General features: G+C 40.5%; 1 protein-coding gene across 2 annotated transcripts in view; it reads left to right on the forward strand.

Moving 5' to 3' along the window:
* Positions 1-19537, forward strand: part of SYT1 (synaptotagmin 1) — a 130601-nt gene extending 111064 nt beyond the window's left edge. For both annotated transcript variants that reach the window (XM_075717915.1, XM_075717921.1), the window contains exons 7-8: positions 14381-14514; positions 19331-19537. In XM_075717915.1, coding sequence (XP_075574030.1) covers positions 14381-14514; positions 19331-19537 — 341 coding nt within the window. The remainder of the gene's footprint in view (positions 1-14380; positions 14515-19330) is intronic.
* The last annotated feature ends 1418 nt before the right edge of the window (positions 19538-20955 follow it).

Genomic DNA, 20955 nt, shown 5'->3' on the forward strand with positions numbered 1-20955 from the left:
GGGGAAGTCATGGTGGAAGGACCAGACTGGCTGTAAACCGAAATTTATATCAATAGAGTGAGAGCAATTTACACTGGCTCCACTGCAGTATAATGATGCCTTTCCAGCCAAAAAGAATGTGTTAAAAACATTTGAAGCTGGTCATTGATATGTATCTTGGGATTATTTCACTCTGCAGCAAAAAAGAAATGTCAGGAACAGGGTTTTCTCATATCTGCAAATCTACTTTCGAGCTACACTTCAGGAGGAAGCACGATAAAAGTAAAAACAGATAAAGCAGCAGTCAGTCCTGCTGCTTAGGATTTTTTTTTTAATTATTATTTATTTTGTTTCCTCAATCACTTTGCTTTACTCATTTGGCTGGAAGGCAAACGCGTTCCCTGTTGATTTATCTCCGCTCAGCCAGGGGCTTTTGCTACTCGGTTTGATTCCTAATATGGTAGCAACAGCAGATTTTGTCTGACTTCCAGAGGGCTCCTCTCAGCTCCTGGAATGCAGCAGGGAAAGAGTCCTGCAGAGACCAACAAAGACAGTTGTTGCACTAAGACTAATAAAGACCAGAAAATGGGCTTCCCCACATGTGCTGAAATTCCTGCTTTCGCTACTCTCTAAATCACCGCTTTTGACTTACTTTATGGCAAGGCTACGAATTGTTTCCCATTACCCAGCTGAATGGTCTTTCTTGATCACATTAGAAAACATATTTTTCAGTAAGTTTGGAAAACACCTACTCCATCACAATAAAGTTTTTATTACACTAGTGTATGGCTTGAGAGCATGCTGTGGCTGTATCAGGGGATTAAATATAGCACAGAGGAATAATATGTTACGGGAACTGAAAAAAACTTAGGATTTCCCCTTTTGTTTTGTTTTTCTTACCTATGTGATTCAACGCACTCAGCTTTTCAGTGCCCTGAAATATCTGTTGTCCATTATGGAAGTAACCTGATTTTCTGTATTTTTTTTTTTCCTTTTAATAAAGTGTTCTTCAGGTAATAGGCTGTCAAACTCACCAAATCTAGAAATGGCCTTTGCTGGTGACATACCAAAATCCAAAGGATTAAATTCCTCCTCCAAGCAGGGTCTCTAAAAGGTTAATATGGAGTTGGAAATAAATTTCATTCCAAATACAGAACAATAGTGTGCAGTGACATGACTTTCTGATAAGCATTTGTTAAAGCTAAATCCTCCCTAAGCCCTGCAATTGTTTTCCTTTGTGCTAATAGCAAGCTAACCGGAGGTACTCCCTCTCTCTCCCCCTGTTTCTCTCTCTCCTGAGGGTATGAGAAAGGCAAGTTTATTGTTTGCTAGATCTGGCGCTTTTTTAATTAAAACCTCAGTTCTCCTTAGGTCATTCTTTTTAACATTTGTGATCTTCATTTCTGACAGGAGAATTTTTTGTCTTTCTGAAATCCGCAAATTTAATGTTATTGCTTCCTGATTGCCATTAATGGCATGTACATAAACCAGAAAGAATTTAAATTATTTCTTACTGCTGTTGTGTGACAGTCTTGACTTTCATTGTTCACAGGCAAAAAAAAAGAGGCCTATCGTCACGTAGGTTTTGACTAATGCAGAAAAATGTTCAATAGGAGTTTCCAGAGGAAAGCTGAAGCCTGGGACTCCAGGGGAATTGATTGCTTCATGTTCTTACCAGTGATTTTTTAGCAGGAGTTAGGTGCCCTTGAAAATGGACCCATCTACAACTCCAATGACTTAATACCTTTGAAAATCTATTCTAAATTTGGTGAACATTGCTTGAAAAGAGTATTGCTTTTTGAGCTGAGTTTCACTGAAATGATTTATATTCTTTATTATACACAAGTACTGCCTTGGCTTGGAAGCGGTGTCATCCACCTTGCCTTTACTATGGTTTCAATCTGTTGATTCCAAATAAAAACACTTATCAGTTTCACTCCTCTGTCATCCTCTTCCTCCTCCTCCTCCTCATCTAATAACCACAGTCAGGCCTGTCTTTTCAAATATTCTTACTTTCAATTCTGAAGAGCCAAAGGGTTTCTGAAATTCATATGTGCTTTTTGGATTCCTGGGTTATTTGATTTTATTACAGCTCATGATCCCTTGACTAGACTACATCAAGATCTTGTTTCAATGGAGTAGCACGCAGAAATACGCTGAGCTGCCCAGATTCAATCTGGTTTGTCAGTGAAGCACAAGATCAGATTACCCCATCACTTTTGTACCAAATCGGATATCTGCTGTATGAATTTGTAGCAGGTATCCAAGCTGAAAACTATCACACACTTTTGGATTTCTGATAGGTTGTATCGCATTTGACTGCCTTTCAAGCTGAAGTGGTGTACAGTGAGTGGTGAACATGTCAGTCGCATATCCATTTGTGCCATTAAATGGCTGGGACAATTTGAAGAAAAATTTGGGTACATTAGGGCATGAGCTATTGGTCGTATCATCAGAAATACCTCCATCTTTCACCTAATGACACCATTTGTCAAGTTGTCTGTCCTCTTGTCTTATAGCAGGACTTATGTTCTTGGCAGCAGAGCATTCTTACTGCAGATGCTGTTGGCCTTGGATACTTGTTCTTTAGTCTGCCTTGAATGTTAGCCCTTAAATACCTCCTGGTCTTGTTCTTTTTTGTAACTTGTCTAGGGTAAACAAACAAGGTAAATTGTTTGTTCTACCAAGGACTTCAGCACTTCCATAACTCTTCAGTGGGCATAATCTAGATGTTATTCTTGTCTAAGTAAAAATTTGCCCTGAGTTTCAGGTGACTGCTTCTCATTATGTGGAATTGACAGGAATGTGAGCAGGCATGCAGCCTCCCAGCCCTCCCTCTGCCATGCAGCCTCTCAGCCCTTCCTCTGCCAGTACCTGAGTTAAAAATCTGACCTTCAGGCTTTTCAAAACTATTTTTTTGTGATGCTGCAAAACAGGTTTTCACTCAGCTGTCATTTTTGAAGAACAGATATAACTTAGCTGAACTCAGTTGAAAATGCTGATAAATTTAGCCTATGTTGTAACTTCTCATGCTGAGATTGAGATGAAAATGTTGCCCATCCCAAGAAAATCTGCTTCTGATCTTCTTTTCCTTACTGCGGTTAAATTTAATCCAAAACAAGGCTGGTCTTCCCAACAATATTGGGAAACACCATCTGGAATGGCCCCTTCCACTCCCTGAGCAGCTGCAGTTCTTGCCTTGTAGTATTCCAGGAATCTTCTCCTCACCACCAGAAGCACATCAACTGCGCTTGTCCTTAGCCTTTGCTCCAAGCAGGGAGTAGGGAAAGGTTTCGTGTGGCCTCTGTGTCTAAATAGGCACAAATAAACAACTGTGTCATGGACTGCTTTAGGTTTCATGTATGGGGCTGGTGATGTATGTTTTGAGGCAGTAAAGATTTTGATCTTCTGAATCACATTAAAATTAGGTGCCACAAAGAGCCTATATGAATATCCAGAATACTTTCCAAAATCCTGCTTAACAGACAGCGGATGCCTTGGGAAGCAGGAGAGAGGGGGAGAAAGCAAGCTGTTAAGTATTTTCTCCAAGTAATTCTGAATGCATGTTTGGTGGGCTAAAAGCAAGACTGCAATCATGTAACTCCCTCCTTCTATTTACATTATTTTCCTTAAGGCTCAAATCTAACGGAAAAATAATGAAAACAGAATGAGAACTGATAATTATATAAATATAAACTTCTCAGGTAGAAAAAGTACTATGAGTGTTACTTCAAATTGACACTGAAAAACAGATGCTGATGGACTCCCTTCATATGCAGCCACTGATGAATGGAATGTAGTTTGAAAGTCTTGATATGCTCCTAAAATAAATATCAACCTTGATAAAGCATAAATAGGTTTGGTTTCTCAGCTGTGAAGAATTCAGTAGTCACTGTTGTAAGGCTATTTTTTTTACTCCTTCTGTACTGCAGCATTCCTGCAGTATTAGCTCTCAGTGCTGTTTCTAGTTTAATCATCTGAATCAAAAAACATCTCTCTCACGTTGTCTAAGACTAAAAGCTTACCTGAAAGAGAAAAGCCGTTTATAAAGTAGAAGCAATAGGTTTTTATTAAAAACATCAGAATTGTTTTGCCATACATTGGTTTGCATTTTTCTGGTGACTTATTTATATGAGCTAAGGTAATTGGGTGTTTCCTACCCTTTCTATCATATGCAGATAAAACATCCTGCTACTTTGCTTTTCTGTTTTTGCTATCCTCTGCTTCTCCTCCCAACTCACTTAACATTATTTTGGACTGTGAGGGTATGGAATAGACAGTCATAACTGGGTTTGCTGCATTTGAAAAAAACTCTCGTGTGTAAACAATGTGATAGTTTTTGATGGATAGTTTTTGATGTGAGGCAGCCTTTATCACTGCCTTTGTCTTCTTTTGAGTGTGTTGCTTCTAACCCTCTGTGGGAGAGGATGCAGATTACTCTTAAGCAGGGTATATTAGCTTTTTTCCATGTAAAGATAATCACAACACAGTAGTACCATGCTGATGTGCCATCAAGCTTATAAAACCTTACTGTGGTGATGTTGACGTGAAGAATCTGTAGCACAAAATGTATGTTCTTGCTACAGTAAATTGCTAATACACTAGTTAAGCCAGTTTTTGTTTTTAATAGATTTCTCTGTGTTTCAGGGTTGAGTAATTCCTTTGAATGAATACTGCCACTCACTCTGATGTGGTTTTCTTTATTACCCAGTAATACTGGAACTCCTATCTGTCCTCAGTGCAGTTTGAGATTCGGACTTGTTTTGCCTCACAGCTGCCAGGTTTGGGTTTTCGAATTTTTGTGATGGGTGGGTTTTTGGCAGGGAGGGGAGTAACCAAAAGAGGAAGATGTTTGTTATTAGTCAGCAGTTTATGAAGGGAAAAATATGTGCAAACAGTTTTCAGAGAAAGAAAATTGACATGGAAGGTTGCTCCCTACCGCACCGCAGTCACCGTAACGCTTGTCCTAAGTACAGGTGTCTCAGTGCTTGGCCATGGCAAAATATTCTTTTTGAATAGGTATCATCTATACTTCTTTCTGACTGGCATTACTTCATTTCAGTCAGTACTTTCTATAAGCACAGCCTTTCACTACATGAAAGAAATCCCTTCTTTTTGCTTTCTTCCAGTTATTTTTGGGTGTCTGTCCTTGCCCTTGTCTCTGTGTGGCACAGTAATTTTCCTTGGGACAGTCATTCAAGCTATTTAAGCCTGGAAGCGCAGAGAAACATCACCATGCAAATAGAAATTCTTGGCTAACCAAAATTCGTAAATCCCCGTGGGTTTCTTTCAGTCAAGTCCCCTGAAATCTTGGTAGTCATACCACCACCCAGCAGCATCACCTACTGGGATTCCTAAAGTAGGTGCCCTTTCACCATCATCCAGGATGTAGGCAAATAGCTACATGCAGTAGATATCCACAGGAGGAGAGGCCCAAAGATGATGATCACACAGGCAAGGTGGGCGAGGGCAATCAAAGAACGGAGACCTGGCACTAGCCTTCGCTCTACTGAGTAATTGAAAGGAACACAAAAAATACAGCGTTCTTCTCAGCAGAGCAGACTGAGAACCTGTTTCTCATATCTTATAACCTTGTCTCACTCTCTTGAGAGGTGGGAAATATAGCTTCAGATCCCTTCAGCCAACAGAGAGGTCTGAAGAACATTTCCTAAACCAGCAATTAGCAGTTTAACCTCTTGGCTATCAGCAAAAGAGGGGTGGAGGGAAAAAAGCCAGTGTTTAATTGCTTTATTTTGTAAAACAAAATAGATAAACCCAAAACACCCTAAGCTGGCAGAGCTGCGGCAAGACAGTGGAGACTCAAAAAGGTGAAGTGGAATTCCCCTCCATCACGCTTTCCAGGTGCCTTGAGGCAGCTCTCCACCCAGGTGTCTGGCCCTTCCAGACCCCAGCCTTTGCCACCTGATGCTCCTCATGTGCTCGCTTTTTCAGCCTCATTTTTGAATTGTGGCCTCTACTCTGCAGCACGTGCCTCAGGGTGAGGTAGGGCAGTTCTGCCCCTCTCCCCAAATGCTGATACCCCTCTCCGCATGGCCTTGTTAGATAGCCCGCTCAGATCTGGAGGACTTCAAGGTACTCAGTAACAGTCCAGTGCGATGCATCATTATGTACCCAGCTCCTGTTGTTTTCTGCTAAAACCCACATGGTCTGCTCTTTAACCTTGGGTTGTTTAGGCTTTTCAATATTACGTGCTTCTGCTTCTCTCTCCACTCTTCTGCCTGTCATTATTCCTCAGTCAATGTATTCCCCCCTCCCTTCCTCCCCAGTTCACTTGAGGACAGTATTTTGAATCTCTCTAAGCCTCTCTATATTATGTTCTGGTATTTTCAGTGCCACCAATATAATAAATATAAATTTAATTAATTTTTTCTCTGTATCATCAAAAGGCATTACATAAATTCAAACTCAGCAGTCTGCCAGAATTTGCTGCCTGAAGTATTGCTAGTTTGCTTTGGTTTCTGTCTGAATTCCTGTACTGGAGAGCCTGCATCTATCAGCAGCCCCAGTTAGTACCTTTCCACCATTTGATGTTGACGCCTCCCTCATCTTAGTTGCTATTTTATTCTTTCTATTTGTATACCAACATGACATATTACAATATGCTTTTTAATTTCTTTGTCACCTAAGATTGCAGGTGCCCTTCTCCAGTATGTTAAAGTTTTAAAATGCCGTGCTGTCTTTCCTCCTCCTAACTACATTCAAGCTTCATGAGCAGTCAGTTCCTCCCCTTTTGGTGCAAATACAGGGGAGCAAGATTTACTGCTTTGATGCTCGTAGTTTCCATGTAATCACATTTACAAAGTGCTTGGTTGAGTTGCTTTGCTTTTCCACAAGAGTATTCTGTGTTTACCCTCAGCCAAAACTCAAGGTGCATTTTCCTGTTGGTTCAACCCACATTTGCTGCGCTTTATAAAATTATTTGTTTTGCCTGTGTGTAACTATGCTGAAATGAACTGCTTGGATGCAAGAGAGACAGATCGGCTGCCCTTGCTCTGGCAGTAATCTTAATCATACGCTCATAAGCACTAATTTGCGCTGGTTTTAAATAAGAGTTTTGGCGGCCTCTTTTTTTTTTTTTTTTTTTTTAGTTTTCTGCTACTTTCCCCATCTGGCGCTGTAACACTTTTTGTTATGTTCTAGTTGGAAGCACTGTGGGTGGAATTGCAGATTCAAGTGCTGGCTGAATAGCCCCTAGGCCACTGTGAACACTTCTGTTTCCACTGTCAGCTCTACGTGTTCGGCAACCTCAGTTTGGGATTCTCGGGTGAGGGAATTGTTGGCTCGCTGTCTGTTCTACAGCACCTCCTTCTTCCCAAGGCTCCCTGGTTCTCCCAATTCAGCATTTCAATAGGAACTTGATGTTCATCTACCTGCACAACACTGAAGAGTTGTTATTTTGAGACTGCTTTGCTACACTCTCTGTTTAACTTTTTTTGTTGTAGGCTGGCTGTCGTTAGTTCTTATAAATACCAACCCCTTTTTCCCCACTATAAATGGATTATTGGACTCCATTATTCCTGTGAGAATCTGTCTAAAGTTACTGAACATGAAATTACAAATACTTTCATTTATAAATTACCCAGTCTTACAGCGTCTTCTTTTAAAGATGCTGATGGAAATATGTAATCTGAAGTCATCCAACTTGGTACACTATGACATATGAGAGGGCTTGATGGGCAGTGTACTCTGTGTGTGTGCATGCGCTGCATCTGGAGCAGTCCACCCGTGGAGCTCAGGTAGACGTTAGCAAGTGTAATATGAGTCTTTTTAACCAAACTGTTTGCAGCTATCAGGGCCACTCTGGCAGCCTACCTGGGCTGCTTCCAATTTCTCAACTCCATTCATGGCCAGTACACTACTGGGTGGTGTTGGGAGAATCTCCCAGGCACACCGCTCAATCCTCAGCCCACTTATTAAAGTGATCTTAAAAAATGTTTTGCTGGGGTCGGGACTGGCATAGATGCTATGCAGGAATCTACAGCAAATACTTTTGCTACCCACCTCCCTTGTGGTTGATCAAGTACAGGCTACAGCTAAAGATTTGGCCCATAACATCAAGTAATCTACAGCCCAGTGGGGTTATGGAAACTATGACGAGGTCCCAAGTAGCTAAATATGAACATTAGCTGAGGACTGGACATTATGTAGCAAATAAACTTAGGGGGAAAAAAAAAATCAACAATCCTGTTTTCAAGGAAATGTGACAAGAAAAAACCCACAGACCCCATATTTTATGCCAAGAGAATTGTTTCTAATGAGAATGTTTTCCAATATTTCCCTTGAGACATCAGCTGCTCCTTAAAAATAACATTCCAACTTTAATTTGCTCATTTGTGGAGGAAGGTAGAAGGCCCAACAGCTTGTGTCAATGAATATAAACTATTACTTTTATGCAATCTAGAATGTACCACAGCACTTGTACTCCTTCTTAGTAATTGTACCTTATATTGTTTCTTCCCCAGATAACACATTTTCCCCCTCTGGCTTTCCTTACCATTCGAAGCTTTCCATTCATCTGAAAAATACTAGTTTAGACAATCCAGGCACAATATCACTCTAAACTCATTATTTCAGAGACTTTAATTATCCCCTCTCATCCATACATGAATAAACAGAAGGAAAAAAGTCAGGGCAAATTATCCATGGCCCGGACGCCACAGGCATCATGTGAATCATTCCTCTCCCGGGACAGAAGCGTTTATATGCCCACGGAGGGAGCATGTCTCATGATCCCTGGGAAAAATCAGCAAATCTCTGGGAACTCCCAGGAAAGTTCATCCTGTTTTGCTCTGCTCTCAGAGCCCTGCTGCTTTCCATAGCACAGGAGGTATTGCTGACGCCGTCAGCCTTCAGCCCTAGCGCAGTCTCTATAGAAAATAAAGTTGTGCGGTGTATAAAATTGCTGTTCTTCCCACTGCCACTCTTGAAAGCCAAAAAAGCTTTGTCTGAAGGGTGTTTGCACTGAACAGGAACAGGTTAAGGGTGCAATATTGAATCCAGCTCTGGTCTAAGGCTCTGGCTTGGCCTTTCCTCGGCTTTCCACCCCGCTGCGCTGTTGCAGGATGAGAGTGATTATGGCTCTTTAGCATGGAACTAACGATCCACCCTGCAAGTCACCTCTGTCCTAGCCGTGTTTTCAGAGCCATTTATAAGGCTGCATTTCCAAACCTGATTTTCTTCAGTTACTGGATCAATTGCCAAGCTCTTCAGGAATTCGTTCTGCTTCCTGGAATGGAAACTCTACTGTCTGCTGACACCTTTGCTCTAAATGTCAGTGATGTGTGCTTTGGCACGGGTTTGGCATACATTTTCTTCTGATGGTGAAAAAAATGTGCTAATTAGCACCCAGTTATCCCGAACATTTTAAAGACAAAAATACAGCTGGAGGGAATTCTGGCACCGTATTTCGTCTTGGTTTCTACATTTGAGTTCAGAACATCTTATTACAGTGTTTTGTAATATGAAACTTTATTCAGCTGTATCTATGACTAGTTTGTTCTGGCTCAATCTTTTTCCTATTAATCATGTTAGGCTTACTCGAGGCTTGTAGAGGGTTTTCTCTGATCCCACCGCACAGAGCTGTGTGGGATTTTTTTCTTTAAACCGTTAGGCTCGCCCCATACGCAGGGTCGGGACTGTAATTGCACACCCAATCAAGTCCGGTGTTATCCCTGCAGCATTTTTCAAATTTGGCAACTTTCTAAGCACTTGCTTTTCATACTTTGATTAGATTACAGAAGCCTTACAAATACTTATCAAAGATCAGCACCATCCGTATGTTTGCGTTCAGAATAAACCATTGTAGTAAAACCATTCCAAGCTGAGTACTGTGTCTTGACACTTTTCTGCTGAAGATCCATACAGTTGCAAACTTGTGTGCTGAATTCTCTCCTACCTAGGTGGGAAATGATTTTTCATTAACTACTGATCCCTATAACAAATTTTTCATCTTAAAATCCGCTGACAAGCAGTCATTCTCAAGTTCCACTTTTTCCTCAGCTATTGTCATTAGCCACGATTTTTTTCTTTTGAGTTGTATTTTCTTTCAGCTGTAAATTTGCTTTTTTAAAACCTCTAATAATGAAGTGCATCTTTTCTACAACATGATGATGATGAACTAGTCATTATTTTAAGAAGCTTCTTATCATATATATATGCCTCACATTCCAAAGGACTCCAGAAGTCTTTGTCTGTTATTACATAGCATTTCAGTTATTCTTTAAATAATGTATTGGCATCTTACTGCAACAGGAAAACAAAAAGTGTCAGCTAGTCCCCCAGTGCTTTTAAAGCTGTTCAGCCAGCCTCCCTTGAGGTGTTGTAAAATCTACAATGCACAATATAGTTATGAATTTCACATCTTTTTAGCATTCATGGCTAGACCGTTAATGAGGGATTAAATAGGAGAATTTTATTTAACCCCATACATTGCTTAACGTGAATGGTTAAGCAAAGGGGGACACAGCCATTCTGTCCCCTTTGGCAGAGAGACATCCACAGGGCTCTGGATGCAACATCCCTTCCTCCAGATAGATGGGCAAGGTCCATCCACAGATACCTGTGGATGTAATGTGGATCTAGATCCCTGTTTACTTGAAAGGAGTAAAACTGGAGGGGAAAAAGAGTGATGTTCACCTCTTCTACTTGAAATTTCTTCAGTGTAACTGTTTACATGAAAGCAAATAGGCTGTCTTGTATCGGTGGAGAGAAAGAAATATTTTGGGGCACAATTTATTTGACCAAAGACAGATATTTACTCTGGAATGAGATAACTATCCAGAGTACATAAAGAGAAGTGCTTATTTATTTTCATTGGCGTCAGATGTAGACACTTCTACTTGGTCAAAAGTATTCTGCCTTTTATACCCAGGCTACGCACTTAACAGACAATTTATCATTGCTGGGCTGGAATATCAGTTCTGTCATCCTTACTAGTCTCACTTACGCAGTGAGAGTATTTACATATTAAAGTATTACTCAGCATGAGCAATGGTGCCAGCACTGAGGTTATGTTGCAAGTAGAGAGAAGAGATGTTTCCATTAGCACTAAACCTTATCTCGGAAAAATCACGGGAGACTGGCACTTCCCAGAGATTCTGCTTTCTTTTGATTATCCTCCCTTCTTCTAATAACTGACTCCAAGCAGTTCAGTTTCTGTTATTTGGTGAAACAGGATCTGTCTTTTTCAGAGATTTATTCATGAAGTCGCAAGAAAGTCTGTGCTTAGGTAACAGGTTTTCTGTGTAGATCACAAGCAAATCGATTTCTGGCAAGTTGAGGGAGTTAGGGATAATGTCATGGGATATGGGAGAGTGTAACTGAAGATACTGCAGTGGTGGAGAGGGTCATATGTGAGACACAGAAGAATGAAGAGAGGAGAGAACTAGGTAGGACCAGAATACTTCAAGAAACAGAAAGTGGATGTACAATCCAATAAGGAGAAACTCACTTAAAATTTCTAATGGCCCATCCACTTACTTGAGCTGGACACCCCGTTCTGATTTGCAGTAGTTTTGTGATGAGTAAACTTATTCAATACTTTCCTCTGACACTAGAAAAGAAGGAACTTGATTTCAGTTAGGTGATATTCAATTTGTATTTGGTTTGGCATGACCGTTTTACCCTTGGATGAAAAAAATTAGGATATTGTATCATATGATATGTCCTCTTCTGTGCTCCATTTGGGACCTCTACCACTGACAGTTCTGCACTACTACGGTAATCTGGTACCACTGGGATCTTTCCGACTAAAACCCTGGCATTTGACTGAGCCTAACTCAAATTCCCAGGCAGACAAACATAAGAAGCTGATCAGGACATGAAAAAGAAAGCACAGAAACCTAGCTTCTGGGCCTTGACCCATGGCCAGGAGTTATCTGGGGTCACATTTTGCTCTAATACCAGCATGAAGATAGAAAATCTAGAAAGTCAATAGAAGCAAATCACTTAAAGTGAATGTACACGTAGACCCTGAGCATTCACATACACTTGAATTCTAGGTTAAAAATATTTTTCTCCAAAATATGGAATGTCTATCAAGATAGGAATGTATCTGCATTGCTATATAAATCATTACTATACAGTTCCTTATGGGCATATGAATAATGATCAAATCTGTTATTGTCTGTGCACAAGCACAGGTCAGTAAAGGACTGACTTATATGAACTACATTCATTTTAATAGAATTCTTCAGCTCTAATCCCCTTAATAATAATGTATTACTGCACTGTTTAGCCCCCCAGCTCACTCTAGTTACTCAAATTATATTTTAACAGCATCTTATCTCATTTCCATATCTTAACACTCTACCACTGGCTCCTTGACTACTGAACTTCCTTACTATATATTAGCTATATCTAAACTGTCATTTTGTATGTCAAAACAATTGTGCATTCAGTATGGAGCCTCAGCAAAAGTAATAAGGTAGATGAGCTTTTCTCAAGTATCACCTATTTTGGAGTCCAGATTTACCTGTTTTCCACCTTCAAAACCCTGTATGCAGTGATGTTGAACTCAGTATTCAAAAAGAAATTTCTTGGCTTTTTGCTAGCATTTCTGCTCTTCACATGATACTCCTTAATTCATATATTGTGCAGCTAAAAGGAACCCTTGCAATCCCCTGTATAGCCTCAAGCATAAACCTACCCAGATTTAATTTCTATTTGAACTTGAGTCTTTTGAGAGAGAAGGAATCTTAACCCTCTGTAACAGAGAGTTCACCACAAACACTAAGGAGCTACTCCAGCTGTTTCTGTAGTCTTACTACTAAGGTACATGCCTATTTTTAAGTTAGAATTTGTCTAGTTCCTTCTCACAGCCATCAGATCTTATTATACCCTTGTCTGCTGGCTTGAAGAGTCCACTACCAAAATTATGTGCCCTTCAGAGGTACTGTAGGCTGATAAAGTCACTCCAGTAACTTAACTGTCCCGAACTCACAGGTCTTCCACAGTAAAGCATATTTTGACTTTAGCAGAATGCAATTACTCTTCTCAGACACTCCAAGCATGAATTTCATTGCAGAGTCATAAAGCATGGTTTGCTCATAGTGATAATATTTAATTTGTCATTCTTCTTCTGAAGCCCCATCCTTTTCTCAGGAGGGAAAGGAGGAGCCCTTTCCTTTGATAGTTCGCCTTCAGGCTCTAATTTATGCCACAGATCATTTGTGGCTGGCTGGTGCTTTGTATAGTTCCTACAGGCTCACTAGAGGCAAGGCTTGCCTCGACCTGCATCCCATTTCAGCTGCCTAAGCCAAGGGAGGTACCTACCCAAATTCTGGTGACAATACCATACAGGTTGTTGAAAAGGATGAGCTTGAGATGCTTCAAATGGTGCTTCATGGTAGACCTAAACAGAAAAATAACTGACCTCGGTGAAGGTACTGCTAATTAACACCACCGTGAAGGAAGAACTGCTAGTTCATTCTCTAAATGGGAACCTGGCTCTTGTAACAGATTAAAGACTGATAGCACTATTCTTTTAAGCAGGTAAAATTTCCGTTGAAAGTATAACCACTGAGGTGGCACCTCATGGCAGTAACATCCCTGAGAGTTTTGCTTGCATGAGGAATACCTGATTAGGTGCCAAATCAGTTCTGTTCCTTAGCCACCAGCAGTCATACAAAATAACAATGGGAATTCAACAGAGAGTAGCAAAAACAATTCATAATTTATACCGATATTATGGCCTGCACCCCACTCTAGCTGCATGTAACACTAAGGTAGAGGACTGGTATTTAAACGGCAAAGCCCCTTCCTGCCGTGCAATCTGTCCGTGCGCCAGACCCACGGAGTCACAGCCCACCGGGGCGGTCAGAGGACGGGAAAACTGCAGTGCAGCTCCCGCCCACGGAGCAATGGGAAGAGCTGCCAGGCAGTCACAGAGCAGCCAGCCACCCTAGCCCTGTGCCTGCCATGCGTGCATTCGGCAGTGCTCACAGCTCTTGGGAAAACCACCCACAGCCCCGTTGCCAAGAAGTGTCGGCAGTAAATAAATGTTAAAGTCATCATTTCCAGGATGGTTAATGAGCTACGGAACAAAGTTAGGCAGGAATTTACCCGTCCCTCACAGTGTTAAGGAGATAATGCAATAAATGTTTTGTACCTTTTTCCATCAGGAACACTTTGCAATCATCCCGTCCCTCACAGTGTTAAGGAGATAATGCAATAAATGTTTTGTACCTTTTTCCATCAGGAACACTTTGCAATCATACCGGAGTTTTTCTATAGTGGAAATTAGGACTTTGTTTAAACACAAGCTGTTTGTTGCTAAAGGTTTTTCTTTTTTTTAATTGAGTCTTAAATTTGTGGGATTAAAATCTGTAGGCAACACACTGAACAACCCTTCTTAGCTCTACTTCTTCTCTTGATTACTTAGATCCCTATGTGAAGATCCATCTGATGCAGAATGGTAAGAGGCTGAAGAAGAAAAAGACTACAATTAAAAAGAACACTCTGAATCCCTACTACAACGAGTCTTTCAGCTTTGAAGTACCATTCGAGCAAATTCAGGTAATGTCAAACAGTGTTTTGTCTTCCCTCTGCATTCCATTTCTCAGCCCTTATAAATATTTAACAGGAATCTTGTTAATTATCACGTGTGCATGCCTTCATTAGCACCTAGGTGCCAGCCTTGTGCTACATTAGATGAGTGTGACTGCTTCAAGAGGGAAATGATAAAATGCACAGTACTTATGAAGCTTTGATTCATCAGTGAGAAATGGATAACTGACATTTTCTGTTAACACAAATGGATTCTGAAAAAAAAAAAAAAATCCACAGGGAGATAGCGAAGGAATGTGCCAGCAAAAAAAGTATTGGGATAAAAGAAAAGGCACATACAGCAATTTTCCCCAAATTATTTGAAATAATAAATTGGCATCATCAGTCACATTTGTGTTCCCTGTGCATTTATTGGTCCTGTTTGTTGAAAGTACTGCAGCTTCCCTCTTAAGTAAAACACGTAATTCAGTCAGGTTTTTTTCAGTTATTCACCACACCATGAAAACTTTTTTGGTGATTCCTATGCTCCTTGGAAAAAGACATTTGAGAATCCCAGGGGTCAGTAGTGCAGTGCCTGTTTTCTTGGCACCTCAGGGGAGCTCCAGCAGTTGTCCAGGTGCTACTCCTGGAGAGTTCAGTGCCTAAAATTAGGGGCCCCAGAAGTCAGCACAGTGAGCTGGAAGTCACCTGCATTAGCACTGGAAAATACCAGGATGAGGCATCATGTCATTTTTTTCAGGGACTCAGTTACCTACCTCTGGGCTACTGGGAGGCAAATTGTCTTTGACTCATGAGAGTGAAATTTAACGTCTTCTGATGTCAACTAACCTTTTCTCACGAGAGAAGGTCTTTTTAACCATCTCAGGAAGCATGTGGGAAACCCACATCCAATTCACTCCCCTCCCTAAGTGAATTTGAACCTGTATCTTCAATGTCTTAAGCAAGTACTCTTGTCACCTATGCCTATGGCTTGTGTGGGGAGTGCAACATCGTTTCTGCATAAATAATAGGTATATGATTGGCCACAGAGCATAAGATCACCTATTAGTTGAGTGGTTTGCTTGGAAAGGGAGAGGCTTTGGTCTCTGGTCTCATCTAGGTAACATAAACCACATAAAGATGGGTTGGTACAGACCTCCTCCATTTCTGTTAAGCCTTTACCATTGGTGTTAAACCATTTTGTTCTTTTGCTCACTTGTTAGAGCATTCATCAGCAGGGCAAGATGTATTGGTTTAAATATCCTCAGAAGAGAAAAGAACTGCATGTTAGCTTCCCAGCCAACCTGGGGACTGTGGAGATGTTAAGCAAAACGATAGCTTTTCTGGGTGGAGCTGAGTGTGGAAAGTGTACTTTTAGGGGCCTCCCAGTTTGACCATATTTAAAACAGTCTGGGCGTACATCCTTTTGTGGCTTGTAAGAGAGGTTTAGGTAGGAGTCAGGTACCTTGCTGCTTTTAGGGTTTATATAGCTTGGGCCAAATTTGGAGCCAGAAGACTTTGCCAGGGAAAACGCCCAGGCAATAGGGACACACAGACACCTCTTGATTAGATGAGAGCGTGCTGTGGGGTTTGAGATTCTGTGTCTTGGATTTTGATAGCAACTGTACTGGAGAGAAGCCCAGGAGCCAAAGCCTACAATTTCAACTAAAGCTGTGTGCTTCGTCTTTATTGACTTGGTACCGACAGAGATAATAAAACTAGACAAGGTGCGGCACTGGGAATAGTGACTTGAATGCATGACTACCCCGTTTAGGAGTTTCTTCATGCCCTGCAGCATGTACATGTGTCTGAGGACTCTAGGAATCAAAAAGTGGGATATCCATTGGGACCTAATTCCCATTGATATTAATGAAAGCTGGTCTGTGCGCTTGTAAAAAAAAACCTCATAACAAGCATCAAAGACCCAGGGGCAAAAAAAGATCAGTCAAATTGAGCCTCTCTGGCAATTTAGGCAACAAATGTCTTGATTTCCAAATAGGGACAGGACTGGGGAACTGGAATGGGCACCTCCAAGTTACGACATCTGAGCTTTGGCATGGTTAGGTGCATTCTGGCCATTTTGCCTTCTAATCCTTAGTTGGTTTTATAAGGTGGATAATAGGCCGTTTCAAAAGTATTGTGGTTTAGCAGTTTAATATTTTGTGCTTTTTTTGATAAGTTTATTAGAATGACTTTATAGCTATTTACTCCAGTATATAGCCTCAATTTAAAATCTGTAATTATGGATTTGGTCATATGCCAACGTAGTTTGCAGTTAGTTATGAAAGACTATATTTAGAGGTGATTTCATTATGGCTACTGAAGTGATTTCATCATTAGCAAAACACATTTTAGATGTTATTTAGACTTACTATGGTAAGAATCGCTGTGACTTTGGGGTAATTCATGTAAAAGTCATTAAGCAAACTTTCACAGTCAAAAAATAACGGTTATACAAGTTTCATGATGGTTAGAGCGTGAAGACAAGGGAGATCATGGAGGGTAAGCAGCTCAATAGCAGCACACCTGTGTAATTTAAAATGGGCCAAACATTAACATCTTCCACAATTTAATAGTGAATATGGATTCTAGCTCTTAGGGGAAGAAAGTGATGTCGTGAAAGGTAATGGGAGAACACCACTAGGAAGTCAAATCCTGTTGCTACAGGCAGATCAAGCATGTGTTTTGCTGTTTTCAAGCCGGATTGCTGCCTTAGGTAGCAATGTCTCCAGGCCCTTTCAGTCCAAAGAATGCCTAATGACAATGAGGAAACTTGCTAATCCGAGTGTTTATTAAGAGAGGTGGTGCTTTCTACTAGCAACTGTTGGGTTTTGCAGTGCAGCTGTTCCTTTAGTATATGGTACAAAGGCAAAGAGATACTCACGTTTCTCTGTAGGTTTAAGCCAGAGACCATGAGGTGAAAATCATCTCAGAGTTAATCATCTGAGCTAGCTGTTCTTACATCTTTATAGAGCAAGGAAAAGGGTCTTTTGTTTACAGTGCTCATTGTTGTCTTATGATTAACACGAAGAGAAAATCCAATAGTAACTAGGCCCCAAGCTTCTAGGTATAGCAGGCAACTTTTTTTTGGTACCGTAAAATAATAGTCTCATGCTTACTTTTTTATATCTGTGATTGTACCGTGCATCTAAAACATAAATGTTCATTTGGGGAAGTACCATCAACATTAAAAGTGAGTATATTGCAAACAGCAACACCGAAACATCATTTTGGCATCTAGAACTACTTGCTTCAGGATATTGCCTTTTATCATGAGAGCTCTGGGGAGAGAGTCTTGAGTTTGATGTACACTTTTGTCATCAGCAACTATATAAATACTTTAGTGCCTGTTGGAATCATCTCTTTCTCTGGCTCAGTGAATTGTACAATCTTGTAAGGGAATGGGGTCTATAAAATAGATCTCATGAGTCTGGTCTTGCAGATATGCTTAAAAGCGTCAGTTACTTTTAAAAGATAATCCTATTACAAGCACTGAAATTAATCATTCTAGTAACAAATCCAGATTGTGTGTATATTTAAAGCCTTAAACTTAAAACCCTGCTGCTTGAGAACAAAAGATTTTTCTGGAAGAAATGTGTTTCAGGGCATTTCTTCCTCCAATTCTGGAAACTCGCACCGGAATAAGGGGCTGTGTATATTTACCATGGGATAAAAAGGAATCGGGGAAAAGAACTGTATGCGCATCTTTAAAAATAAAGCTCCCTAAGGAGAAGCATTTACAGTTTAGTAAAATCAGCCCAAGGCTGTTAATGTTTGAGGTGCTGTTGGGGAAGAGCACCACTCCACTGAAGGAATAGCTGTTTGTGCTCTGTCGACAAATATTAATGACCTGATGGAGAGGAACGCGGGCATGTGCACGCAAATGCATACGCAAATGCCTGGCTTGAACATCACCTCCCAGTGTGCCGCAGTCTAAGCGAATGGAAACTTGTCTATGAGCTGTGACAGATGGGCTCACGCACATTTTGTGGGAATAATTTAACCCTGTTTGCCAGAGGTCACCATTCCTACAGCAGAAGTGGCACGCCAACACCAGCTCAGTCGCAGGCAGCACCAGTGTGTCAGAGCCCCGAGACAGTGGGTTTTATACTTCTTTCCAGCTCCCCTGAGTATGCAGCTGGTTTTCTTGACTCCTCTATGAATTTATATAATACACACGGTATATGCATACTTAGATGTGTGCACGCACACATACACACACACAGATGAGTCCACATGCGTATATGTATATAGCAACTGTAAGGGCTATCTTCTGAATTTATCTGAAAATAACTGATTAGCATGCTGGATGGATGGGTAAGAGTTGTTTAGAAGCAGAAAAGCAATTAACAGAATAGAGTACGACATTGCAAACATTAACGTGGGGTAGAGCCGTTTCTGAATTCTACCTCATTTTGACTTATTTACTTAAACAATAATAATGTGTTAAATTGCACTACTTTTGACTTAGCTTACCTTGAGATCTCACTTCTAGCCCTCAGACTTGTAGCGGTCTGATTCTTCAGTAACAACAAAAAAATAATCCATAGGTTGTTAATCTGTTAAAAGAAACAAAAAAAAAAAAATCAACCTCGGTTCCCATATGAAGCTCTTTGATGAAAAGGGTCAAATTCAAATTAGCAGGGAGATTGTGAACTTAATTTTATTTGGAAGGGTCACAAGAAGCAAAGACAAAAGTTTGACTTTGCTTCTCACTGGGGGAACCTGCTCTGGCTGTCACACACCCCCTTCACATCCATGGAGTCTCCATTGTCATTGTCTACCTTATCCCTGCCCACCTTCCCCTTGCTATCATGTTCACTGATCTTTCTCTATCTCGTTGTAGAAAGTGCAAATTGTTGTGACTGTTTTGGACTATGACAAGATTGGCAAGAACGATGCCATCGGGAAAGTCTTTGTGGGCTACAACAGCACCGGAGCGGAGCTGCGGCATTGGTCAGACATGTTGGCCAACCCTCGGCGGCCCATTGCACAGTGGCACACCTTACAGCCCGAGGAGGAGGTAGACGCCATGCTGGCAGTCAAGAAGTAAATTAAATTAAATTAAATTATGAAGAAGAAAAGAAGAAGAAGCCTTTCTGCATTTGCCCACATAGTGCTCTTTAGCCAGTATTTGTAAATACCTCAGTAATATGGGTCCTTTCATTTCCAGCCATGTGTTCCTGACACAGATCAGTTGTACTTTTAAATTCCCATTTTAATTTGCACAAATTTAAATGTAGAGAGCCCTCGAAAGGCGCTTCATTTCACCACTGCCCCCCCAGATCTACTCTTCTTTTAAGCAATATGATGTGTAGATAGAGCATGACAGAAATTATTTATTGTATCACACAGTTGTATATATACACCAGTATGCTGACAATTTATTTCTAGTTTGTGTATTTGTATGTTGTAAGCGTTTCCTAATCTGTGTATATCTAGATGTTTTTAATAAGATGTTCTATTTTAAATTATGTAAATTGACTGAGATATAGGAGAGCTGATAATATATTATAGGGTAACTATTGTATCGTCTGCATTCCAGAAAAAAAATTCCAACTTGTAAGGCACTAGTAGTGTTACACTGACATCTTAAAGGACAACTTAAATCTGAGCTTTCAACTGGACCATCCTAATAACACGCTACGCGTCCACAGTTAATCTTGGAGGGGCAAATCCAATTGGGTAGACTTCTTTCACAGGCAACTTAGCATGATCTGAGCAGCTCCGTGGCTGACCTCAAGGAGACGTAGCCAGAAGCCAGGATATTATTTTTTTGTATATATTCCAAAACAAACACATAACAGACTGAAATGGCTTAAGATTGAAAGTTGAGGAAGCAGTTCCATAGGAGGCAACGATTTCATCTAACATACAAAGTAAGACCATTGCAGAGGTTGTGCAGGGAGGGAGGGGGGAGGGAGGGGGGGGGAGATGCAGCAGTAGCGAACTGCTGCCATGAAAACAAGAGTAGCTCTCCGTTATCACCTTTATACAAAATTTGCATACTGTGAATTCCATCCACGATTTCACATTATAATGAGTTTGCACATTAGACTTTGTAACAAAATATTTTATTATACTCAGATTAGAAGGAATGCAGAATATTTTTTAGACACAGCCGTGTGAGTTTATTATACAAAATAGTTTCATGGTAAACAGACAGTATTGTAATCCCATCAGAAGATGACAAAATTTAGCCATAGTTCTAAATGCACTTCAAAGTAAGCCAAAAGAGAACAGCTAGTGACCTTTTATATACTATTTATACTTAAGTTTTAATTTGTCCTTTAAAAAAAAAAAGGTGAAAACAAAGAACAAGTTCTAGAAAACTGAAGCAACCTCTTCTGTATACTAGATGCTCGTTTCAGGAGGAGTTTTTAAATGTTTTCAATGTTATTATGTAGTAAATGGCACTATTATGAAGCTATTAGTCATTCCATAAGAGTCTTGAAAGACTGCTCTGTGTAT

This window comes from Pelecanus crispus, chromosome 1 (genome assembly GCF_030463565.1).
Source record: "Pelecanus crispus isolate bPelCri1 chromosome 1, bPelCri1.pri, whole genome shotgun sequence".
Lineage (NCBI taxonomy): Eukaryota > Metazoa > Chordata > Aves > Pelecaniformes > Pelecanidae > Pelecanus > Pelecanus crispus.